General features: G+C 62.6%; 5 protein-coding genes across 5 annotated transcripts; 3 read left to right on the top strand and 2 right to left on the bottom strand.

The window, feature by feature from the left end:
* Positions 1 to 61: 61 nt before the first annotated feature.
* Positions 62 to 5,003, bottom strand: CHLRE_12g488350v5 (uncharacterized protein). The gene is made up of 12 exons (XM_043067876.1): positions 4,826 to 5,003; positions 4,561 to 4,728; positions 4,320 to 4,396; positions 4,088 to 4,150; positions 3,793 to 3,921; positions 3,491 to 3,637; positions 2,937 to 3,278; positions 2,660 to 2,761; positions 2,412 to 2,514; positions 2,160 to 2,242; positions 1,901 to 1,991; positions 62 to 1,720 (listed from the first exon to the last, which is right to left on the bottom strand). The coding sequence occupies exons 1-12, from the start codon at positions 4,896 to 4,898 to the stop codon at positions 1,041 to 1,043; spliced, it is 2,058 nt and encodes a 685-aa protein (XP_042918058.1). The 5' UTR covers positions 4,899 to 5,003; the 3' UTR covers positions 62 to 1,040.
* Positions 5,004 to 5,147: 144 nt separating this feature from the next.
* On the top strand, positions 5,148 to 9,033 carry CHLRE_12g488400v5 (uncharacterized protein). Its single transcript, XM_001690863.2, has 9 exons — positions 5,148 to 5,565; positions 5,757 to 6,532; positions 6,719 to 6,775; positions 6,925 to 6,988; positions 7,089 to 7,168; positions 7,289 to 7,367; positions 7,541 to 7,813; positions 7,972 to 8,137; positions 8,341 to 9,033. The coding sequence occupies exons 1-9, from the start codon at positions 5,338 to 5,340 to the stop codon at positions 8,604 to 8,606; spliced, it is 1,989 nt and encodes a 662-aa protein (XP_001690915.2). The 5' UTR covers positions 5,148 to 5,337; the 3' UTR covers positions 8,607 to 9,033.
* Positions 9,034 to 9,164: 131 nt separating this feature from the next.
* On the top strand, positions 9,165 to 11,688 carry CHLRE_12g488450v5 (uncharacterized protein). The gene is made up of 4 exons (XM_001690864.2): positions 9,165 to 9,436; positions 9,581 to 9,657; positions 9,775 to 9,896; positions 10,097 to 11,688. The coding sequence occupies exons 1-4, from the start codon at positions 9,334 to 9,336 to the stop codon at positions 11,217 to 11,219; spliced, it is 1,425 nt and encodes a 474-aa protein (XP_001690916.1). The 5' UTR covers positions 9,165 to 9,333; the 3' UTR covers positions 11,220 to 11,688.
* A 209-nt stretch (positions 11,689 to 11,897) lies between these two features.
* Positions 11,898 to 16,713, top strand: CHLRE_12g488500v5 (uncharacterized protein). Its single transcript, XM_043067878.1, has 9 exons — positions 11,898 to 12,638; positions 12,831 to 13,139; positions 13,350 to 13,486; positions 13,622 to 13,736; positions 13,946 to 14,071; positions 14,248 to 14,721; positions 14,862 to 15,029; positions 15,182 to 15,913; positions 16,122 to 16,713. Exons 1-9 carry the CDS (start codon positions 12,123 to 12,125, stop codon positions 16,272 to 16,274), a joined length of 2,730 nt encoding a protein of 909 aa, XP_042918057.1. The 5' UTR covers positions 11,898 to 12,122; the 3' UTR covers positions 16,275 to 16,713.
* Positions 16,714 to 16,715: 2 nt separating this feature from the next.
* On the bottom strand, positions 16,716 to 22,464 carry CHLRE_12g488550v5 (uncharacterized protein). The gene is made up of 16 exons (XM_001691050.2): positions 22,241 to 22,464; positions 21,854 to 22,018; positions 21,558 to 21,663; positions 21,214 to 21,274; positions 20,962 to 21,016; positions 20,672 to 20,800; positions 19,873 to 20,078; positions 19,396 to 19,601; positions 19,089 to 19,180; positions 18,835 to 18,931; positions 18,463 to 18,623; positions 18,284 to 18,334; positions 18,082 to 18,182; positions 17,798 to 17,919; positions 17,535 to 17,608; positions 16,716 to 17,324 (listed from the first exon to the last, which is right to left on the bottom strand). The coding sequence occupies exons 2-16, from the start codon at positions 21,944 to 21,946 to the stop codon at positions 17,214 to 17,216; spliced, it is 1,665 nt and encodes a 554-aa protein (XP_001691102.2). The 5' UTR covers positions 21,947 to 22,018; positions 22,241 to 22,464; the 3' UTR covers positions 16,716 to 17,213.
* Positions 22,465 to 22,898: the final 434 nt, after the last annotated feature.

Raw genomic sequence — 22,898 nt, 5'->3', positions numbered from 1 at the left:
CCATGCCCGCCAAGGTGGTGTTGAGACGCTCGAGCACGAGACGGCATCCGGCAGGTGACGCGCTGGTTGCACGGTCTGGGTTGCACATATAATCAACCACAACAACAACGTAACAGCCCTAGGCGCGGGTGGGCCCTGCAGCAGTATGTCGACCAGTCCCCAAATCCGACCATCCAGCCGCCCGTGACGTCCGGAGCAATCGGCAAGGCCCAGCGACGCTCGGGCCTTGTGTGCACGGGCTACAGCATCCGAAGCAGCTCCTTGCTAACGTTGCGGGCCCCTAATCCAGTATCCAGCTGCGTGCCCTGCTTGGCCTACCATCAGCTGCTTATGTCCCCTCGCAACCTGTCCTGTGCCTTGCCTAGCTAGCTAGCGTAGTCTCTTGTGCTATATGGAAATTCCCAAAGCCGCTAGCCCGCTACCAAATAGCCTGGATCAGTCAGGACCAGTCCGGACCTGCATCCACCGCATCCGCGCCTCAGTGCCCTTCAGCACTCCCCCTTCGCTGCTTTGACCTCTTCAGATTGCAGTATGATGAAGCTTCCATTTAGGACTTGGAAATACACATTCAACAATACTACAGTAACATACAACCACACGCGGGCAACATGTGCACACAACATCCAGCCCCCAAAACATAAAAGGTATAAGTAAGCATCAATGGGCAAGCGGCAGGATGAATTGCACAGGGCGGCCCGTTGCCATAGAATATGTCTCTCTTGTCCATCCGCTTTCCCTCATTAATCCGTTGCTGCGCTCCCAGCTCTGCACAGCAACCTGTGAAAGGTATCTGCGCAGTATCTGGGCATTTAGGAGCACACTCGCACACGCTTGCATGGGTGCCCAGTGTCTGGCTAATCTACATCCGCCGCCCCAAACTCCCCAACAATCAAAGTGTTGGGCATGTAACCCGTGTCCCGCTTGATTGCTTCCCCGTCGCCATCCGGCTACACTGCAACCAGCAACAAGCTCCACACACCTCACGCCTCGTATGACCTGCACACCTCCTCGCCCACGAGTCCCCCAGCCCCGGGGCCACCTCACATCGGCCGCACGCGGCCCAGGTGCTGCCAGCGCGGCACCGCGGGGTCGTGTGGGTCCGGGCCCGTGTACTCGCCGTGCCAGGCGCCGTGCAGGCTCACGGGCAGCCGGTGCGGCAGGTGGATGGTGGCCAGGGGGCCGCTGGAGAGGCTCTGCGCGTCAAAGATGTGCACGTCGCCCTTCTCCGTGTCCGCGTTGTGCACGCCCACGAGCAGCCAGCCGTCACCCTCCTCGTTCGACCCTGGCCGCGGCACAAACATGGGCTCTCCAGGGAACGTCCTGTCGCCCAGGAACCACTCATCCACCGCTACGCCGGGTGCGGCACACGCCGCGGGCCCGGCCGCAGCGCGCGGCGCCGCCCGCGGCGGCGCTAGCCCTGGCGTGCGTGGCACGCGCACGCCCTTTGCGCCGCCATTGCTGCTCGCGGCGCCGTGCTGCGGGCTGCGCACCGTCAGCTCGGGGTCGAGATGCACGCGCACGATGGATTGCGCTGGGCCCCACAGGAAGGGGTGGTCCACGGCGTCGGCGATGTACCAGGCCACGCCGTGCGGGCGCGAGGTGACGCGTGGGTCGGTGGCGGGGAACTCCACGGTGCGCTGCAGCAGCTGGCGCCGCTCCACCCGCCCGCCCGCTGGCCGCAGGTCCACTGTGAGGCGCGTCAGCTGTGTGCGCGAGCCGCCTGCGGGCACGGGCGCAGGTGGGGTGGGAGTGTGTCACGGATGGCCGGGTGCGATGCCAGGCATGCCCCGTGCCTTGGTGCAGACACACGTGGCTGCCCTCCAGCGTGGCCACACGGCACACCGCCCACGCATCGAAGACCCCTCCCGCGGCCCTCCGGCTGCTGTCGCCAGCAACTCACCCTCAAAGCACTTGGTGCTCTTGGCCTCCTTATCGTACAGGTCCATTTCGAATGACACCTCGTCCCACGCCACCGCGTCCATCACCAGCACCTGTGCGCACAGCGCGGCGTGAGTGGTGGCGATAAGTCACCGTAAGCGGGTTGAGATGCATGACGCACAGAAGCAGGCGTGCTTCTTCACTCAATCCGGTCCCGCTCCTGGGCCCCGCCGTACAAGAGCCCGCCCAACCCTGTCCAGTCCAGATGCCCGGCCGCGCACCTGGCCGTCCTCCGCCTCATAGCCGTTGACGTTGTGGAACACGAAGAACGGGTCCGGCGACTCCACGACACGCGGCGCCAGCACTGCGCAGGCACATGAGAACTGGGTCAGGCGGATGGGGCCTTGAAGGCTCGTCCGGGGGCAATTCAACGTCTCTGGCGTAGTAGCCCCTGTTGCCACCTGCTTGCGTGCACACTCTTTGCGAGATTGCACGCCGTGGTATTCCTGCTCGCCCCAAATCCTGCAACTCACCCTTGCCACTAGGGCGCCCTGGGCGCGGGAACATCATGATGCGAGTGGGCTTCTTGTTGTCAAATACCAGGCACTCCGCGATGGAGCAGCGGCCCAGCATGTACTACGGGCATCAAGATGCGTGCACCGCTCGTCACGTTCAGCCCTCAATGTAACTGCCACATTTTGCAGCCTACGCACCAGTCCCCCCATCAGCCCCTCATTGCGCTGTGCCCCTGTTTTTGCAAACCCCAGGTTGGGGTCCGCACCTGCATAGCAAACTTGGCGGGCTGCAGCGCGATGGGGCCGCAGATGAGCACGTAGTAGTGCTCCGTGACCACCATGTCGTGGATGAGAGCCACGTCCACTCCCTGTAGGCAGCGGCGCGGCAGAACTCCATTGAGGGTACTGGAGGCAGTGTGACAGCGATCATGTGCATCGCCACATCGCCTGCCAACTTGAATTGGGCCCTCCCCGACTTGTGGGCCGGGTCCCTCCCAGCGGCGCCTTACGGCAGCTAGAGGAGCCCTCTCTATCCCTCTTCACCTGCAGCGCGTGCTCTGTCTCGTGGATCAGCTTGCCCGCCTCGTCAAACTCATAGAACAACGCCTTGGCGCCCGTGAACCCAAACTCGTTGGAGAAGGTCACCAGCCGCTTGCTGGTGCTGGTGCTGCCGCTGCTGCCGCCCGCCACCTGAGCGCCGTCCCCGGCAGCACCTGCGGCGCTGCTGCTGCTGGTGGTGCTACCGCTGTGCCGCTGTGCCTGTTGGCGGTGCTCCGTCACGACGCGGTAGTGGGCGGCGAACGTGTTGCTGCGGATCTGGCCGCCCATGCGCGTCTCCCGCACCGTGTCCAGCGTGACCGGGTCCATCAGGTAGGGCAGGCCCGCCTACGCACAGCCCCGGGGCAACAAGAGCGTTTAGTGACCCCGACCCGGCGCCTGTCACTCAGCCAGGCCTGGGCCGAAGGTCCAACCCGGCGGCATGCACGTGAGGAACGCTTACTTGTCCGGCCCCATCCCATCCCCTGCTGCGTGTATACGACTCTTCGAACGCCACTACCCTGACTCGCGGATGCATCTGCCGCGCCTTCCTGGCTCACCTCCCACAGCGCGTACAGCTGCCCGCCCCACGGCAACACGCCGGTGTTGGCCACGTTTTTGAAGTTGAGGTCGAATGGGTTGAAGTTGATGCTCCCGTCCACCGCGCCACGCGTGAAGCTGTTGCGGAAGAGCGGCCGCCCCGCTTTCTGCAAAATACAATGTATTCTCTCAACGTCTAAAATAATCCCCCGCAGGTGACTCAATCAAACGCCGGACCTCGACCTCCCAAGGGCCCGCCTCTGCCGCCGCGCGCCGCTCCCAGGCTGCGCCTTTTGCCTCCAACCCACCTCCCCACCCCCACCTGCTCCGCCTTGAAGCCCTCTGTGCGCACGAAGCGGTTGCGGAAGAAGGCCTGTCCCTCCTTGAACGCCAGGCTGAACACCATACCGTCGCCGTCCAGCGTGTGGCGCCGATAGCGCGGGTTGGACACCTGCGGGCAGGAGTGGCGACAAGGCAGAACGTGTGGATAACAAGCCGTGAAGCGCAGTGCCCACATCGCGGCAGGCAGGCTACTGTGTGCGTCCCGTGAAGGCAGGCACACGAGGCAGGCACGCCCAGCGTGTCTCTGCGTTGAGCTAGAGCTAAGGCCTGCGCACCTGCAAACCCGGGCCGTTCCGGTAGTACGTGCCGTTCAGCTCCGGTGGAATGGTTCCGGTCACCTGCAAACAGCCCGACTTACCAGGTAAGAGAACAATCGCTGGCGACCCCGCGTGGCACTTGTGAGTGTACAGTGTACCGTGTCACACACGCCCAGCTGTACATTCTGCACACCCCCGAACCTGAGTCAAGCCTCCTCGCAGACTAGCTGCAGCACGGGACTGTTCTCACCCAGCCGGGGTCAACGAAGTATGCAAACTCGTCCAGCAGCGAGTGGAACATAGTGCGCACGTCGTTCAGCATGGCAACTGCGGGTGACAAACGTGTGCGAGGTCAAACGTGAACCACACCAAACGAGATCAACATTCAAAGCCTACATTCCAGGTTGTAAATGCATAGCCAGATCCCCGCTTTGGCTCAATAACGCTCACTCGCAACATGCAATTTCACATGTCGTTGGACGCATTCTTACCAGTGACCGGCTGAGACCTCCGGGGCATTTGCTGCAAATGCGCAGAATGGGGGCTGGGTCCAGCTTGCGCGCCGCTGGCCAAGCGCTCCTCGTTGGAGGTGGTCGCAGGCGCCGCTGTGCGCCCCGACAGCGCCACGCCGGGGGGCTTCGCCATCAGTGTGGCGCTCACTGCACAATATGAGCATACTTCTAGGCTGAACGGGCCTGCCGCAAGAAAACGCCGGGACTGCACATTCCCCGTCGAAGCGAGTCGACGCGCGCTTACCTCGGCAAGTGGCATAACGGCTTGGCCTTGTGCTACTTGTCCTAAAACAGCGGCGTTGGAGACCAGTCTCCATCGTCTGTTGGTGTAATAGTTTGCGTCAGCGTTCTCACTTGCCGTTTCGCTGGCACTTGAAAGCTGTATGTATATGAGGTGTGGTTATCAAACGCTGTCAGAGTATGCTGAGCATGTTAGAGCGTCGAAAGCCAAGCTCTCTCAAGTTTGTCATCATCCCGCGCCAATTCGGCGTCTGACTTTCCTTGACGTTTGGCGATGCCCGCTTCAAAGTCTCCAGTACAGTATTCAACAGTACGCAAGCAAGCGTCGTCCTTGACGTGTGCATAGCCTTACCTAGGCGTCAACGCAAAACCCTTGACTCACAATTCCCGCCCTAGCCTTGGTCCTCTCAACGAGCTCATCTATGTAGGGCTTGCAGCAACACCTAGCTTTGCCTTAGCGTGCAGGCGCAGCGAGGATCGGCTAGTCAAGTCGGCTCTAACCACCGGGCTGTGGACATGGCCGCCTTCGCTAGCGCACTCGAGGGCGTCCTGCTCCACGCGGTCGCCGCGCTTGAGGCAGAGGACGCCGGCACGTCAGCGGACGCGCAGACAGCCTATAACAGTGCCTGGTGCGCGCTGACCTGTGCTGTGGAGCTTCATGGTGGCCCGGATGGGACGGGCCTGCATGAGCTGGTACGAGAGACGTGCAGGGCGTTGTTGGACACATACCGTCTGCGCTATGAGGTGCGGGGGAAACCGTGGGCAAGTCGGCGAAGGACTCATGGGGTAACCATGCTGCTCAGAAATTACGCACCTGGATGGCATACACTGGTGCGGGCTGGGTCACGGCGGCCCCGCTGAACTGGATTGGGCGGAGAAGTCCAGTCACCGGGCCAGTCACTTTATCATATTCACGTGTGAACGCCTGTGCACAGGCGCTTGGCGGCGCCGGCGAGGAGGAATGCGCTGGCGGCGCGCCCTTCTACGCACTCGACGGCGACGCGGGCATCCGTCGCAACGGCAGCGCACAGCGGCTAGCGGTGGCTGGGCATATCGCACCTGGCCATGACAATGTTGCCGCAGAGCCTGCCAGCAGGCCGGGCCGGGCAGGAAGAGGGCCTGACTGCGACGGCACGCGCACTGCAACGTACAGCGATGGACTTGGTCTTGGTCGGGCGCCACAAAGCCAGCAGGGCACGGTCGATTATGCGTGTGGTCAGCGGCAGGCACCGGTCTGCCAAGAGCCGCCGCCGCACGGCAGCGTGCTGTCGGCTGAAGATGATGACCCACATCGTCAACGGCTATGCCAGCGCCGGAGGCTCGATGCCCCGCCAACCCACATCACAGCTTGCACTGGCACGCCAGACAGCTCAGGCTGGGAGCAGCAACGGCAGCAGCCGCAGCGATACGGCGCCAACCCGCACGCAGGGACCTCACGCGGCAGCGAACGTGATCACCCGGGCACCCCCTCAACCTGCAGACAGCCATCCTCGTCATCGCTATCGTCAGCCGCACCCACCCATCCGCCTCCCTTGGCAGCTTCAGCGGCCGCGTCAGCCGGGCGGGGTGGAGGGCAGGCGCCCCCACCCGAGGCTGCTTGCGCCCCGGCGCCTGCCGGCGAGGCCGAGGACGAGGCCACGGTGGAGGTCCTGAAGCAGTGTCTGCGACATGTGGCTCCGGGCGGCAGCTTGGACGAGCTCGCAGGCCTCGGGCAAGTCCGTGCGCTTGGCTGGGTTTGACTTGGTGGCATGTGTTCAGGGTGCGCACGCGTGTGTGCGTGTGTGTGTGTGTGCGTGTGCATGTGCGTGTGCAAGATGGGAAGCAGTGTGCATCTGTGCGGACATGCTTCTGCGCCACCTAAGTAAACCCACATGTCATCGCTTGCGCGCATGTTTAGGGACATCAAGCGGGAGCTGCGGATGGCGCTGCTTCTGCCGCTGCGGATGCCGCACCTGTAAGTGCATGGCTTGGTGTGCTGGTGCTTGCGGCAATGCCACAGGGACCTGGGTTGGTCGTCCTCGAGGGCACGCGGGTTCGCGGTTCCCTGTGGACAGCAGCTATTTTATTACGCCAGAAGCCTAACGCGTTTGTTCTCGGCCGCAGGTTCACCGGTATCCGCCACCCGCCACGCAACTTCCTGCTTCATGGCCCGCCGGGAACTGGCAAGGTGCGTCATGCATTTGTTCTGTATTGGCAGTGTTAGCTGATTTCCAGTTTCCTACAAGTTTTATACTGACATTGCACATTGCAATCCGCACCCGTGTCAGACCATGCTGGTGGAGCGGATCGCCTCCGAAACGGGGGCGGCGCTGCTGGTGCTGACGCCAGGCGCCATCCTGTCCAAGTGGTGAGCCGCACATGTGGGGGCCTCGTGTGGTGCGAGCGTGGTGTCATCGCAATCCTCCCCCTGGACTGCAACCATGCGCTTGTTACCTCTTTACCATCGGCTTGTGTTGCCTGTGCGCAGGGCTGGTGAGAGCGAAAAGCAGCTGCGCGGGGTGTTCACAGCGGCGGCCCGGATGGGGCGGCCCTGCATCGTGTTCATGGTGGGTGCCGGGATGGGGCCTGCTTGCTTCGCGCGGGTAGCTGGGTTGTGTGGCCAAGCCCAGCGATTAGGACCCACGTGGGGCTGCAGCGGGAACAGGGTTTAAAGACCGCCGCAGCAGGTCATGCTTACGCAGCTACGCACCCACACCTCCTCTTAACCCTTGAAAATCAGGACGAGGTGGACTCGTTGGGCTCGGCCCGGGGATCGGGTGACGACCCCATGAGCCGCCGCCTGCTGAACGAGCTGCTGGTGCACATGTCCATGCTGGCCGGGCAGCAGCAGCAGCAGCAGCAGCAGCAGCAGCAGCAGCAGCAGCAGGGCCGGCAGCAGCAGGCAAGACTGGCAGGCCAGGGGGCAGTAGCTGGACAGGTGCATGCGGCGACTCCAGCGGGCAGTGGGGCGACAAACCCGGTGTACATCTTCGCCGCCACCAACCGTATGCAGGTGGGTTGTTTAGTAGCCGCCGCGTTAGTTGCACGCGTTAGTTGGGAGATATATATGGCATTCCTATGCCGGTGCATTTGACATGGACGTCGCATCAAGCTGCAAATGACAGCTAGCTTCGCACCTGTCGCCTCCATTGTCCCCTACGCGTGCGTCAGGACTGTGACCCGGCGCTTCTTCGCCGCTTCGACCGGCGGATAGCGGTGCCGCTTCCGGACGCGGCGGCGCGGCAGGCCTTCCTGCGGGGCGTACTGGCCCAGCCGGAGCTGGCGGGTCACGTGCTCACACAAGAGGACATTGGGAAGCTGGCGGAGCTGACAACAGGTTGGTTAGGGCTAAACGGATGCATGCGTGATCTGTAGACCCTCCTGTTTTAACAGGCGGGATGGCATGCTCAGCACTCGTGGCATAGCCGTGTGGGACACGGTTCTGGCGCACCTGTATGCGCAGAATTGTCTGCTGTTAAATTCCTTGCTGTCGCACGCGCCAGGCCTGACACGGGCCATGATGCTGTTACCTCGTTTCAGGGTACAGCGGCAGCGATCTGTCGCAGCTGTGCCGCGAGGCAGCCATGCGGCCGCTGCGGGAGCTACTGGAGCGGCAGCTGGAGGACCTGGCGGCGCAGCAGCCGTGGGCGAGCAGCGCCAGCACAGCAGCCGTGGTGGCGAGCGGTGAGGACCCGCACGGCTGTGTCCGGGCGCTGGCCATGGAGGACTTCGCGCAGGCCATGGTAGTGGTCCGAACAGCGGCGGCGGATGGAGGACGCGGCGAAACACAAAATGACACAACATGAATGAGATGAGGTGAAGTCGTGTGTCAGTGCGGTCGTGCCTAACTGTATGCGAACAAAGGTGACGCATTATAGCGTGTAGGTCTGGACTCGAGTGTGTGCGCTCGTGGGTTCGAGGGAGGCATGGTCAGCTTTGTCGGTTGGGGGCAGGCGGGGTGCTTGCACCCAGGAAGGCGCGGGGCAGCTAAACAGCGCCGCGGTTGCAGAGGCTACGCAACTGGTTCTCCCGGGACTTCGCAGCAACGTGTCAATTCTTCTTATAATTTTACGCGGACCGTGTGCCGCCTGACACAAAGGAAAAGTGGGGCGTGTCAGACATCAGCAGTCGAGGATGGTCGCGGCGGGCATAACGCAAACCAGTCAGACAACCCGCAGGGCGTCAATCTTCGCAGAGTAACTTGCACATGCTATTCAATCACATTGAGCCGATCTTCGTTCGCAAAACGCCACTGGCGCAACGGGCTCTACCACAGCTTCTCCGGCCCCATCGGGCCGACTGCGGCGGGCGCTCAATCGCTGGTATTTAGGCCGCGAGCTCTGCTCTCCATAGACAGCTCCGTCATTATAGACGGTCCTCATAGCTTACATATACAGCGCACTAGTGCCTGGCAGTCGCTTACCCAGGTAGAAATTCCTGAAACCGCTACCTACCTGACCCGGTAGTAACAGCCGGGCGACATTTCACTCGCACAACTAGGATCTTGAGTTAGATTGTCCGTAGTAAGCAGAAATGGGCAGTGCTGCGCAAATGTTCGCCGCGACTCGGCGGCATTCTTACTTCGCTGGTTCGCTGGTTCTCCTTCTTATTGGCGTCGCGTCCGCGGCTGGGCCTTGTGAGTCACAGTTCTTAGCTGCTTTACAGTCCTGGCACGAGTTGCGGCACTCTCTCGTGCTCCTGCTCGGCACGCTCTGCATGCCTACCTCCTCGATGTGTGCAACTTCCTTCGTGTGACTTTCTGCATTTCTTGTCACCACAGACACGGTCTACACGTATGCAAACTCGCAAGTGATTGCCTCCACGCTGCGCTTGTCTCTTGTGGAGACGAACCTCAAGGTGAGGGGTAGTGGAGTTACTCACCGGTTCGCTGTGCCTACCAATGACCCTTGCCACGCCTCGTCCACCATGAAATGACTGCGCACTTCAACAAGTATGTCCTGATGCTGCTCGCAGTACCTCACGCCGGGTGGCCTCGCCCGCAAGAACCCCATCCAGACCACCTCGCAGCCTAGCGCCGCGCAGCTTGCGGGCGCTGATGCCTACGTAATCCTCTCGAACCGCTACTACTCGTACTGGTAAGTGTGTTGAATGTCCCCAAGTGCATACTGCGCATGCGGCAAACGTGTAGTAGCGGCTGTCCTGTGGACACAGTACGGTAAGGCCAGCGTGCAAAGCAGGCATGCGTGGTGGCTATGAACCTCCTTCCCCGTGCACCAGAAACTAGCTGCCCATCTAACCCTTTCCTCGGCCTCCCCCTCTCCCCTAACTCCGCCAGGGACACTGAGAAGATGGGCTCCAGCCCCAACAAGGTCCGCGACCTGAAGGACTGGGTGAACGCCGGCGGCTCTCTGGTTCTGCTGGACGGCTACTCGACCGCCTCGGGCACCAACACCTTTGTCCAGCTCATTGACGCCGTGCTGGGCACCAAGGCGGGCTCGGGCTGCACCGGTGCACTGTACAACGGCAACGTCAACGTGTACCGCCGCGCCAACTCTAGCTCGCCCTTTGGCAAAATTACCAGCCCCCTCCTCGTCAAGGGCTCCAGCCGTGGCGAGTCGGGCCTGACGGGCTGCACCAGCGGCGCCGTGCTGTTCAGCTCCAACCCCGACAAGATGACTAAGGCCGTGACCGCCTCGGCCATCACCTGGAGTGTGGGCAAGGGCGCCATCACCTTCATCGGCTCAAGCTTCGCGATGCCCCACCTGAAGGGTTACGAAGACATGAGCGGTGTTGCCGTCACCCTGGCCAACTTCAACCGCACCGGCGCGTCGCCCTCTCCCTCTCCCAAGGCTTCGCCCTCTCCCAAGGTGTCGCCGTCGCCTTCCCCGAAGGCATCGCCCTCCCCTTCCCCCAAGGCGTCCCCCTCTCCCTCGCCTTCGCCCAAGGCGTCCCCCTCCCCCTCTCCCTCTCCCAAGGCTTCCCCCTCTCCCTCTCCCTCGCCTTCTCCCTCGCCTTCCCCCAAGGCTTCTCCCTCGCCCTCGCCTTCTCCGAGCGTGCAGCCCGCGTCCAAGCCCTCTCCCTCTCCCTCTCCGTCACCGAGCCCGAGCCCCTCGCCCAGCCCCTCCCCCTCCCCTTCTCCTTCTCCTTCTCCTTCTCCTTCTCCTTCTCCTTCTCCTTCTCCTTCTCCCAAGCCCTCTCCCTCGCCCAGCCCCTCACCTAGCCCCTCGCCCAAGCCTTCTCCCTCTCCTAGCCCCTCGCCGTCCCCGTCTCCTTCGCCCAAGGTCTCTCCCTCTCCTAGCCCGTCGCCTTCTCCTAGCCCCTCTCCCAAGGCTTCCCCGTCTCCTGCCAAGAAGCCGTCCCCTCCGCCTCCTGTTGAGGAGGGTGCGCCGCCTCCTATCGAGGGTCCCCCGCCCATGGAGGAGGCCGCGCCGCCCCCCCCTAAGAAGAAGACTGGTTAGGGGGCGCGCAGGACGCTGCGTGGGGTTGTGATGCACACGCATTCTGAGCCATTCTTAGCAGCTGCGGGCAGGCAGTCCACGTTCATGCCACACAACTTATGCATGGAATGCTGTCGGCAAATGGACAAGGGGGCGCGCGGGCATGATTGATTGATCAGCCAAGAATGATTCTAGGCAATTCATAGCTGCAATAACATTGATTGATTGCGTTAGCGGCTTAGGCGGGCAGACACTAGACGAGTGGACGGTGCACGGCAGGTCAGCAGTAGTCAGTTTGGGGCCTGATGCAGCACTGCTTCTGCCAGGACATGTGACATGGTAGTGTGCACTTGGCAACCGACGAGTCTTGGACATCAAATGACGCGAGATACAGCTGCGGACAGGGGCCAAGAATGGCAGGACGGGAGTTGTCTGCCTGCACGTTTCTGCTGCAACTTGACGGAACAAAAAACTGTAAGACACTGATACTGTTGCGGACTCGCGTGCCAGCTGCGAAGGGGCGGGGTCGCGAGGAATGGAAAAGCGACGGGGAGGGTATCGGAGAGTGTCATGGAGCTAGCATGTCAAGCATGCAGGCGACGAGCTATCAAGACCACCTGCCCACCTAACACTAGTTTCAAACGGTGTGCCACCATGGACACAATCCAAAACTTCTTTTGTATTTCTCGAAGATCGACTGCCTCCTGCACGGGAATCCATCTGCCCCTGGATCTTGGCCGGTCCAAATTGAATTGAAAACATACAACCAATTCACTGAGCTAGCTCATACACATGCTCTCCAAATCCCGCTACTTGCTAGGGAGGATTGGCGAGTGCACGCTCAGCTGTTTGTTCCGTTAGCTTACAGGTCGCCCTATTCTTTTACAGTAGTATTTCCTGTTGTATTGCTGTAAACTAGGCGCTATGCAGCTGCAGCGGAGCGCTCACCCTTCGGTGGCTGGGTCGTGGACGCGCAGTTCTCAGCGCTGCGTTCGGCGCCTGGGCCTGGCCGGGGGCAGCCTTCCGAAGCCACTGATTCACAACGCAAAGAACAACAGTGCCGTTCGCAGTGGGCGATCTGTGCGCCTGTCTGTCTTTGCATTTCGCGATGCCGAGCAAACCTCGGCCAACCCGCGTGGCTCCATGAACTCGGCGGAGCACGTCTCTGTTGCCGTGGACTATTACCGAATGCTGCACGTTCCCCGCGTAAGCCGCCCTGACGCCATTCGCAAGGCGTATGAGAACCTGGTGAAGCAACCCCCCGCTGCCGCGTACTCTGCGGACACCCTCTTCGCACGCGCGGTGCTACTCAAGGCAGCCGCGGAGTCGCTGACCGACCCGGACCTGCGCCGCTCATATGACGCCAAGCTGGCCGCTGGTCACACAGCCCTGCGCGTCAGCCAGCAGGACCTACCCGGAGCCCTTGTCGTGCTGCAGGAGGTGAGCCGTGCTCTGGCGACCGCTCAACCCCTTGCGACCGCTAAAACCATCAGCACATATAGCACATATAAATTCCCATGGGTTCTGTACTACCGCCCACCCCTCTGAAGGGGGCGAGTATTCATTCTTCACGCATGAGCGCAGACTTTTACCCTATCAAGTCCCGCCCTCGCCCGCCTTCTCTTCCCACAGATCGGCGAGCACCAGTTGGTTCTGGATCTGGGTCTGCGCTGGCTAGAGGTAAACGGCGGCCAGCCCGACGCCGGCGACGTGGCCGCTGCCGTGGCCCTGGCCTACTGTGACCGCGCTGGTGAGCGCCTCACCTCCCAGCTGCAGCCGCCGCCGGCCTCAGCGCTGCCAGGCCCCGATGGCGCGGCGGTGCCGCACGCGCACGTGGGCGCGGTGCTGCCCGCATGCGACGACCTGGACGCAGCGCTGAGCAAGCTCCGGCGGTACGGCATGGCGCAGCAGCTGCAGCAGCAGATCGTGGGCGCGCTGCGGGTGAGGCTGGAGCAGGGGCTGGACCGGCAACCGGTCATAGATGTAGACACAGGGATGTAGGCGTCGATGCGAGGGGATGGAAGTATGGGGTCCTGTGAGTGTGAGCCGATGGAAGGTATAGATGCTGGGAGCTGGCGCACCCGACCCATGTCATCCAAGGACTTGGCTGATGCATCGCTCACCCCCCGCCTCCAACCCGAATGCCCTCAGGACCTGGCGCCAGAGTACGCGTGCGAGCTGGCCGCCCTGCCGCTGGGCGCCGAGACCGCCGCCCGGCGCGCCAAGGGCGTGGCGCTCATGCGCGGTGTGCTGCGCGCCGCCGCCACCGTGGCCGCCGCCACAGCCAAGTAGGTGACAAGCACGCAGGAAATCGTGTGCTATATTGCATTGCGGTACCTTGCCTTGCATCGCGGAGGCAGTGCTCGAGAATGCGTTTCGTGCGCGTGATCCGTTTGCTCGTCGTGCCTTATCCGCCACCCCAGGCCCGAGGCTGCTGCTGACGACAGCGACGACGACGAGGTGGACCCGCGCAGTGTGCTGGCGGCCGCCCGCCGCATGCTGACCCGCAGCCGCGACGTGCTCACCTGCAGCGAGCAGGTACAGCGCTGCAACCGGGCAGTTATAGATGGATGCAAGTGCGTGGACGCCGAACGTACAGTTTTTGCTGTGTTCCCCGCGTGCACCTTAGCCGCTCCTCCTGCAACCCTCACTTGCGACCTCAATGCGTGCACCTTAGCCGCTCCTCCTGCAACCCTCAGTTGCGACCTCACGACACACCGTCTGGCTTACCCCTGCCCCCACCCCAGGTGGCCCTGCTGCCGGACGCGCTGCGCGGCAGCGGTGTGTCGCCCACCCCGGACGCGCTGTACGACGGCGCCCTGGCGCACCTGGTGGACGGCTTCCGCAACGGCTGGCCGCACTCCGTGCACCAGGTGGGGGAGCGCGGTGCCTGGATGTCTGGATGGTCACTGGCCGCAAGGCTGTGCGCACCATCGGGTAGAGTGTAACCAAATGATGTGCGCGCAATGAAGGGTGAGCAGATTCCAGCCTCCCTCTGTCGGCTGGCGTCCAACTGTGCCAACTGCGCACACACCTGCGCACGCCCCAGGCCGACCAGCTGCTGGCCAAGCTGGAGGCGCAGCAGGCCCGCGCAGCCGCCATGCGCCGCGAGCAGTCCGAGCTGGCCGCCGCCGCCGCAGCCCGCCGTGCCATGTACAGCGGTCCCGCCGCCGCCCACGGTCCCACCCTGTACACCAACTACAACAACCCTGCCGGCAGCGGCAATGGCGCGCCGCCGCCGCCGCCCCGCCCCATGCCCATGGTGCCCAGGGGCGACGGCCAGCACGCCATGGCGGCGTCTGTGGCGGCGCATGTGCACTCCACGGCGATGGCGGAGCACGCGGCGCGCAGCGCGGCTGGCGGCGCCGCCGGCGCCTCCGATGGCGGCGCGCACGCCAACGGCGTGGCTCTAGAGCGGGCCGTGTGCGCCGTCCTGCTGGGTGACTACACCGCGGCGGTGGAGCGGCTGGGGCTAGACACGAACGCGGCGGTGGAGCAGGAGCAGCTGCGCGAGTTCGTCCTGGTGCGCCGGGGAGGGCCTACTGCAAAACGTGTTGCTCAGGGTCTTGAGATACCGAACACAATGTTTTCGTATACATCTCCCGTCGAGAGAGCTATGCCTCCACCGTCGGCCCGGCTCCACTGCACCCGATGCGGTTGCAGGCCCACTCGCCCAACGGCCGCGGCGACCTGCGCCCGGGCCTGAGGGCGCTGGCCACCCGCTGGCTGGAGGGCGTGGCGCTGGCGTCCTTCCGCGACACTGCCGGCAGCCCCGTGCCGCCGCTGGAGGCCAGCTGGTTCGCGGACCTGCGTGTCGCCTTCTATCTGCAGGTGAGGGGCGGCAGAAGAGAGGGGGGAAAGGGAGGCGAGAAGGCGCTTCCGCCGCTGGCGCAACGGGCCATCCTGGTGGAGCACGGCGCTACATCGCATCTGGTCCACCGTCTCTGGATGTATAATTCGTGCACTCTTAACCGGCCGCGCAGGTATGGCGGCTGTGCCGCGTGGAGCAGGTGCTGGCCGCCGCCCACTTCCTGGCCAACCTGCTGCCCAACATGCTCAAGGCCATCGCCGGCACTGCCGTCAAGGTCGCAGCCAACACCGCCGTGGCAGCCTCCCGCGCGCAGCGCCTCAGCGCCACCGTCGCGGCCAGCACCGCCACCGCCTCGTCATCTTCCTCTGCCGCCCGCGGCGCTCGTGCCGGTGCCCTGAGCGCTGCCACCGCCGCCGCACACGCCGCGCGCCGCCAGCAGGCGAACGCGGTCGGTGCCAGCATCGTCGGTGCTGACGTGCTGCCCCCCACAGCAGTGGCCGCGGCTGCCGCGGCTGGCACAGCGGCCGCCGCCGCAGTCACCGGCCCCGCCCTCGGCCGTGGCGCTGCAGCTTCCGCCTCTTCCTTTGAGGAGGGCGCCGCTGAGGCCGCTGACCTGCGTCGTCGCTTTGTCGCCACCAGCCGCGGCGCCAGCGCGGCCGTCGGTGCGCCCACAGCACCAGCCGCTATGACTGGGCCCCAGCACGGCGCCGCCTCTGCTGCGCAGTCGCACCGGGAGGAGGATGAGGATTCGCACGGCGGCCAGGAGGGGGGCGTGCCGCGGCGCATGAGCGAGGCGGACCTGCGTGCGCACCTGGCGGGCCTGGAGAAGGCCATGTGGGACTCGGAGCTGCCGCCGCCGCCGCCATCCCGCGCGCAGAAGGCGCTCACCTACGCCGCAGGACTGGTGAGTTGCTGCGCAGCCTGACGGCCATAGTTGCCGTAGTGCCATAGTGACCGAGCACCGTGATGTTTAGGACATGGGCGGAGAAGTGTTAGGACATGAATTGCATCAACGCTGCAAATCTGGTGTATGGTACGCGCGTTCCCTGTCACCAACAAGGCTGTTGACCAAGCTGCTGCTGCCCTTGCACTCTTTCAACGCCCGTCTGCAGCTGGCCGTGGTGGTGGCCTTCCTGGTGTCCAGCTTCTTCCGCCGCAACGACGGCGCCGCCTCCGCCCTGGCACCCGCCGCCGTCACCACCGCCTCCGTGGCCGTTAGCGCGCAGCCCGCCAAGCCGGGCAAGGCCACCCGCTCCGCGCACTGAGCGCCGGGCTTTCCGCTGGGGCTAGCAGGTTCAGTGAGCTCGTGGGAACTTGAGGAATGCGGTGATGCTAGAAAGAGGAAAGCAGGAGTTGGTTTTCGCCCACGGTTTTCGCCGGTCGGAGGCAATGCTGTACTTGGGGAGGGCAGGCAGCCAAGGCTTTAAAGGGAATCAATCTGGTCAGTGCAGGCAGGCCAAGTGCCAAGGAGTGATGCAACGACAAAGCGTAGGGTAGCTACTTTTGCATTGGGGCAGGATGTGCCTCCCGCCGGCGCACCTTGCCGCGCTTGCGCTGTCCATCAGCAATGACTGTGTTAAGGTATGTGGGCGGCGGTGCTTGTACATATGTGGCAGCGTCAAGGGAGGCTGGGATGCTGAACGGGCACTTCGGTAATGTATGGCAGTTTGTCAAATCGTGGGTGCAGTTATAAAGTCCAGCCCCCCTCCGCTGTCGAATGGACCAGCTTGTCCCTGGGATTTACGTGCAGTATCACAGTTGCAGCAGCGACGCAGTCTGTCATATGCCAGTTTGCCACCCCATCCATGTCACACACTGGTTCTCATGCCGCACCTGGCTGCGCCTCCCAGCGACCACGGCTCCACTGCACTGACTGCAGGCCGCGTGCAACTTCGGCGGGATGCCTCATGCCTGCCCACGGAGCTACGCTTACTCCGTGTCACACACGTCGCCCCGCCCCGCCCACCATTCCTACCGTTATTACCGCGGTCACTACCGTATTACGCAGTGTACCGTAACAGTATTCATCTAAATGTCGGCTCTCGTGCATGCGCATAATTTCGTGCAAGCCTTGTTGTGCACTCGCATGTGCTAGCCATAGTCTACACCCTCCCGATCACTCGCTGTCCTCAGACCACATTACTTCCCATTACTCGTCGCATGTCTGCATCCAATCCATGTCATAACACATTCTGTATTTTGCACTAGGGTATGATGTAGTTTTGCGCCAAGGCGCCCGCCGCTGCGGCGCGCACGGCCCTAGCCTCCTCCTCGCCACAGAGCTCCTGCTTGGTGCACCGGCACCGGTGCCGCACCTGCACGTCGTCCAGGGCATGGAGCAAGACGCGTAGAGCAGCAGTGTCACAGTGTGGCGGCGATACCCCAACGCCGAACATGCCAGCCTCTAAGAGAGCAAGACTGCATGCCGCCCGGCCCCCCTCATTGGCCAGCAGCGGCTCCAAAGGCCATACGGCAGTATTGCATGAAGCATTCCCCTGCACTGGCTGAGCAAACAGTAAACTTACGTGCGTTTGTGGTGCAAGCCATATGCACGCGCGGTGACCAAGCCCGTAGCCCTTGCTCGGCTCCGCGCCCGGAGCTGCACAACACAAGTGCGGACGTCAGTCGCCAGACGCAGGAGCATAGGACGCCGGAGGTCAGTATGCTACGTTACTGCGCCGACCATCAGTGCCCACGATTCTGGTAGTGCCTAATCCATTCCGCCACGCCGGGCAGGTTTGTTCGAAGCCCTCGCTGTGGATGTGGTGGGGGTGTTCAGACCGCTTACCAAAGTAGGCCGTGGCGGGTACGTCTGAGTCGAAGAAGCCCGCCGTGCCGTCCAGGCGCAGCAGCCCTTCGCCAGCGGATGATTTGGCCGCCCAAAGGTTGGTGTTGTGGCTGAAATCCGACCTGCCACAGGCAGGAACGGTTGAGGCGCAGAGCCCAATGACAATGATACAATGTGGAGCAGTAAGGGCAATGCACGGCCAGGACAGGAGGCCCGTACACGGTGCTCGTAAACTGGCGTAAGATCACCCACCACGTGACACCACGTCAGCCACGGCCCCGCACCTGAGGCTGCGCGGGTTCAGGTTCTCTGGTACAATGCTGCACGCGTTCCAGTGGCCATACTGCTGGAGCTCAGGCGGCGTGGGGCAACCAAGCGTGTTTGCCTTGTTGGGGGCAGTGGCAGACGCAGGTGGCATGTGATAACGGTAATTCAAGGCAAGATGCAAGGAGAAGGCCGTTTATCACCAGCAGGTTGTCAACTCACCTCCCAACGTTTGATGTCCTCAGTGTCGTACTTGAGGACACCCAGAGTCACCTGTTAGCACCGTGACAGGCGTGATCACCCGTTACCTGAGGAATCATGATAGCTGTAAGGGCCTGCACGAAGTCATCTTACCCCTCTACGCACCGGGCTTCCTGCTGGCCGCCCCAAAGCCGGCCTACCTCTCGCAGCGGCCGCGGCGCGACCGCCCAGCCGCCCATGCTACCGTCCTTCGCGTTGCCGCCAATGACACCGATGCGGTAGCCGTGTGACGAGATGAGGTGCGCCAGCATGGCCGGGTGCGCAGCCATGTCCTGCCACAGGAAGTGGCGCTCCGGCACACCTGATGGCATGGGCGACCGCCATCAGGCTTTAGAATGTATGGCCAGTTTACCAAGCTCTGGTTGCCGCAGCAGCGTATCGTGGTGGAGCCGCTAGGAGCGAGGCTGCCCAGCTGGGCGAGGCATCCTTGCTACCCGCGCGCCGCAAGCGCGCACACGTACGCAGCCGCACATACGCACACGCGCGTGTCCGCCGCCTCAGCCCCGCCCCACCTGGCGAGTACTCCATGACGATGTTCTCCACCCGGCCCCGATTCAACAGCCCTTCCGCGCCGCGGAGCACTGCTGGCTCCCAGCCCTCCACGTCCACCTGCGATGCACAGCAAGGCGAACACACATGCCAGCCCCGTCGTCGTCGGCGGCATATGATTCGGGCATCCTGGGCACCTCAATCGCATCCACATGCAATGCCATGGCGTTGGTTACATGATGCAGGGTCACGCTCATATCTCCTATTACAGACTCACCTTGAGTGCAGCCACCGGCAACTCCGTCGCCATCACCGCGTCCTCTTCATCCAGCCGCACCGCCTCCACCTCCAGCGTCTCCGACTTGGAGCCTGGCCCACAGCAAAGCCGGCGACAACAGGCAATCAATATCAGCCCACCTTCCAGCCCATTTCCCACTCTTGCTTACCACCCCATACCGCGGCCCACTGGCAGGCCTTTTCCTGAAGCGCTCCTGCCCGCCCCTCTCGTCCCACTCTCCGTTCTTGCAATGCAGCTTAGCCGAACTTTGGGTTTAAACACGGCATCATATTCCTCTCTTCCACACCTTCAATGGCGCCGTCTATGTTCAGGCCGTCCACGCCAGCGGTGCCCCAGATGCCGCGGCTGGGCACCACCACCCGCAGCCGCCGCCCGCCGCCCGCATCGTTGACCGCCACTGGGCGCACCAGCACTCGGTCACCCAGGCCGTTCAGGTGCAGGGCGAAGGAGAGGAAGGCACGAAACAGCGGCACCGGCTCATATGCCACCACTCTGTGTGTGTGCGTGCGTGTGTGTGTATATGTGTGTGTGTGTGAGTGAGTGTGTGTGTGTGTATGTGTGTTTGTAAGCATTCGTTGAGGCGCGTGATTAAGCAAACCATATGTTTGGCGGCGGCAACGGGTTAACCTCCGCAAAGGCTGTTTGCACATACGGTCAAGGCCGATGCCGTACCTGCTGGCCGCGCCTGGAGTAGGCACCAAAGCGCAAGTCCCCACTCGGCTGGGTGTGCTTGGGTACACACGCACCAAGCCAACTCACCCACCTGCATCCCAGTCGCGCCGCCATCAACGTGAACCAGCCGAAGTTTGCGCCCACGTCCACAAAGAGCGCCTGCTGCACAACCAGTGCCTGGTCCCGCTGCTGGCCCTGGCCCCCGCGCGCCTGCCCGCCTCCATCAGCGTCTCTGTTGGTCGTGTTACTGCCAGCAGCTCCGCCCGAGCAGCGGTCTCGGAGCACACCGTACAGGATCTGCAAGCGAAGTTCGTCAAGTACGCAAAGCGCGACACACGAGGTATGATATTAGCATGTTAGCACGTCAGCACGGAAGCCGGCACGTGGCCACACACATTCACACACACACAGACATGCGGGCTTCGTTTCGTTGTTTATTTTACACACACACATTCGCACACGCGGGCACACACACACACACACACACACACACACACACACACACACACGCGCGGCCACAGTACGGTAACGCGGTCGAGCCTGGCTACGATCCGCGGGCGGGCGACTAGGACTAGGCGTGCGCGAGAAACGCTGTAGGCCACATGCATAGGGGCGCCACCCTTGGAACTGCGAGGACACTAATCCCCACCTAGTTAGGTCGATGGGAGTAACAGGTTACGAGTAAGTATGGTGAATCGGCTGGGCAGGTCAGTGCAGGAAAGTCTGCGAAAGGTATCACCTCAAGCACCACACCGCATCGCATGCAAAGGCGTCTTACACACGGCTACACCAACGGGATCAGCTCGTCCAAAACTCGGTCATTGGTAGGTGTCCGTAAGTAACTTCGGCGTGTGGCGGGTCTCGTTTCTGTTTCGTTATCCAACACACACCTCGCTAATGCCGCGCTCCACCACACCCTTGCTGGATGCGGACTTGGACACGTCCACGTCCGCTTGGGGGTCCGTGTAGGCGAAGCGGAATGCGGCGTCGGCCGGCACAGCCGCCGCCCGGACCCGCACCTGCAGGCAGGCAGGCAGGCAGGCAGGCAGGACAGCGGATGCATACGTGGGATGCTACTTCGGTAGGTTCATTCGCAGCATTTCTATAGTCCCCTCGCTTCAACGCTTTCCACTGATGAAGATGTCACAGCGCCAACCCTGGGACTCGCCTCTGCGCGCACCTGCACGTCCTTGCTCTGCAGCAACCGGATTGGGCCCAGCGCGGGCTCTGTCTCCCTGCAGGGCAGCAGGAACCACGTAAATTCTCATGAGCCCCTGCCATTGCACTCGTTGCACCTGCCGTTGCACACGGATGAACGCTGTGGGTTTCCGTGCACACGGCAGCACCATTGTCACGCGACACGCATGGTTCCGAGCGCAGGACGGAGTGCCTCCATGCAGGGGCATGCTGGCGTTGCACGGCACGTACGTACCACGGCGTGCTGAAGGATGGGCCACGTGCTTCCCATGGGCCACAGTCTTCGCAGTCGGTCCCTGCAGGGATAGTGCAGAGGAGCAGCCCCGGCCCTTCTGGTGTTGCCTCGTGCTCCCACAGTCCTAGTGAAGATACGTGCGACACAGCACACACACACACACACACACACACACACATTGGCCACAGCACACAGCCCTATTGGCCACGTACCGTAAAACACGTGCGTAAAACCTCTGATTCGAGCTTTTCTACACAGCCCTCTATTTCCCCCCGTGGCTGTACCAACCCCCTGGGGTGTGAACCCCAGCTCTTGCTGTCTGTCACGACTCCCCACGGCCCCACCTAGGTCGCAGTACACAAGCACCTCTTGCTCCGCCGCAGCCTGGCTGTACCCCGCCGCGGTGGCAGCGCGTCCCACTCGACCCTCCTCACACACGCCGTTCTTCGACTGCGGATTGATTGCGTCAATGGAAACGCGTAGCCGGCCTTATTCCGAGTGCACGCGCGTTGGGTTGTGCGCGAGCACGTGTGCTGGGATGGCGGGATGGCAGCGTGGCGCAGCAACAGTGCTCGTTGTACGGAGCCACCACCCGGACGTAAACGCTGCACCAAGCACCGTATGCACCTACGGCACTTACCTTGCTGCATGAGTTCGTGCAGACCAGCCTTGGTGTCCCGTCCTCAGCAACCGAGGCGATGACCAGAGGCAGCAGAACCCCGATGGCGTGCATGTGTAGTAGAGCACGATGCCGTGCGGCCTTGATGGTGGCAACCATGCTTTGCACAGGACGAGAAGGCGATGCCTGTCGAGTATGAATTGCAAGCTCGCAAGTGATGGTAGGCGCCACAACGTGCCGCAGTCGTATACGGTATGGGCTTTTCCTGCGGCGGTTGCCGGCACATCTGCCCCCCTTCTCACGCAGAGCCACCGTCGCCACCATACAAGGCGCATTTTCCTCGACTGCATGTCCCCTTCCCGCTACCCATCAGCATGCAGAGCAGGGCAGAGGCTTTGTGCCTCTCACCCTCTGTCACCGGTACTTCCGTCAAGGCCGTAGTGTCGTCGTGTGTCGATGGCAATATCCTTGCTTTTACAATTGTTTGACGCTTCAAGTGTTATTGCCCCTGAAGCTGTGGGACAGAGACGTTAAACGCTGGTCTGCCGTTAAGGTTCAGGAACGCAAGTCTTTCCCATTCCATTAGTTGTAAGGTTTCATATAATGCATCGTAATACAACCTGTATCAGTGGTGCACGATGCTGGGCGCAAATGAGCGAAGGCACGAGCGAAAGCACCATGAAAGGTCGCATCGGCCGGCATCGGCAAACGGTACTAGTACCCCGTTTCCGCGGCCCCATCCCGCCCAAACTGGCGCCCCAACGTAGCTACTTGAGAGTGCAGCATGGTGACCCCGCTTCAATGCGCTAGTACGCAGGGGTAATACCTGGCATCCACCTTTGCACCAATCTGGTCAGCCCAGCCAACCCACACCTCAACCCCCCCCCCACCACCACCACCACCACCACCACGCACAGGCACCCCCGCACACGCACCCGTACCGGAGCATGCGCTCGACGGTTCGGGTGGACTGGAGGTCTCGATGACTAGTGCAACAGAAGGATGCACTGACGACGAGATGGGGAGGGCGGGTTGGCGCTTAGTCTGTGAGATGGTCAGTGAGATG

This window comes from Chlamydomonas reinhardtii, chromosome 12 (assembly GCF_000002595.2).
Source record: "Chlamydomonas reinhardtii strain CC-503 cw92 mt+ chromosome 12, whole genome shotgun sequence".
Taxonomy (NCBI): domain Eukaryota; kingdom Viridiplantae; phylum Chlorophyta; class Chlorophyceae; order Chlamydomonadales; family Chlamydomonadaceae; genus Chlamydomonas; species Chlamydomonas reinhardtii.
The sequence above is the reverse complement of the archived record's forward strand: the minus strand, read 5'-3'. Positions and strand labels throughout refer to the sequence as shown.

What these genes read in the sequence shown, in the direction of transcription:
- CHLRE_12g488350v5 (XM_043067876.1), bottom strand. Translation starts at nt 4,898, where the DNA reads ATGGAGACTGGTCTCCAACGCCGCTGTTTTAGGACAAGTAGCACAAGG. An exon ending in CCGTTATGCCACTTGCCGAG is followed by an intron (nt 4,729 to 4,825) that starts GTAAGCGCGCGT and finishes CATATTGTGCAG; the next exon opens with TGAGCGCCACACTGATGGCG. An exon ending in AGGGCTTCAAGGCGGAGCAG is followed by an intron (nt 3,638 to 3,792) that starts GTGGGGGTGGGG and finishes TGTATTTTGCAG; the next exon opens with AAAGCGGGGCGGCCGCTCTT.
- CHLRE_12g488400v5 (XM_001690863.2), top strand. Translation starts at nt 5,338, where the DNA reads ATGGCCGCCTTCGCTAGCGCACTCGAGGGCGTCCTGCTCCACGCGGTC. An exon ending in GACGAGCTCGCAGGCCTCGG is followed by an intron (nt 6,533 to 6,718) that starts GCAAGTCCGTGC and finishes GCGCATGTTTAG; the next exon opens with GGACATCAAGCGGGAGCTGC. An exon ending in GCTGGCGGAGCTGACAACAG is followed by an intron (nt 8,138 to 8,340) that starts GTTGGTTAGGGC and finishes ACCTCGTTTCAG; the next exon opens with GGTACAGCGGCAGCGATCTG.
- CHLRE_12g488450v5 (XM_001690864.2), top strand. Translation starts at nt 9,334, where the DNA reads ATGGGCAGTGCTGCGCAAATGTTCGCCGCGACTCGGCGGCATTCTTAC. An exon ending in CGCGTCCGCGGCTGGGCCTT is followed by an intron (nt 9,437 to 9,580) that starts GTGAGTCACAGT and finishes TTGTCACCACAG; the next exon opens with ACACGGTCTACACGTATGCA. An exon ending in AACCGCTACTACTCGTACTG is followed by an intron (nt 9,897 to 10,096) that starts GTAAGTGTGTTG and finishes TAACTCCGCCAG; the next exon opens with GGACACTGAGAAGATGGGCT.
- CHLRE_12g488500v5 (XM_043067878.1), top strand. Translation starts at nt 12,123, where the DNA reads ATGCAGCTGCAGCGGAGCGCTCACCCTTCGGTGGCTGGGTCGTGGACG. An exon ending in GGCCGCACTCCGTGCACCAG is followed by an intron (nt 14,072 to 14,247) that starts GTGGGGGAGCGC and finishes CGCACGCCCCAG; the next exon opens with GCCGACCAGCTGCTGGCCAA. An exon ending in GTGTCGCCTTCTATCTGCAG is followed by an intron (nt 15,030 to 15,181) that starts GTGAGGGGCGGC and finishes CCGGCCGCGCAG; the next exon opens with GTATGGCGGCTGTGCCGCGT.
- CHLRE_12g488550v5 (XM_001691050.2), bottom strand. Translation starts at nt 21,946, where the DNA reads ATGCACGCCATCGGGGTTCTGCTGCCTCTGGTCATCGCCTCGGTTGCT. An exon ending in GCACGAACTCATGCAGCAAG is followed by an intron (nt 21,664 to 21,853) that starts GTAAGTGCCGTA and finishes ATCAATCCGCAG; the next exon opens with TCGAAGAACGGCGTGTGTGA. An exon ending in GCTTGTGTACTGCGACCTAG is followed by an intron (nt 21,275 to 21,557) that starts GTGGGGCCGTGG and finishes CTATCCCTGCAG; the next exon opens with GGACCGACTGCGAAGACTGT.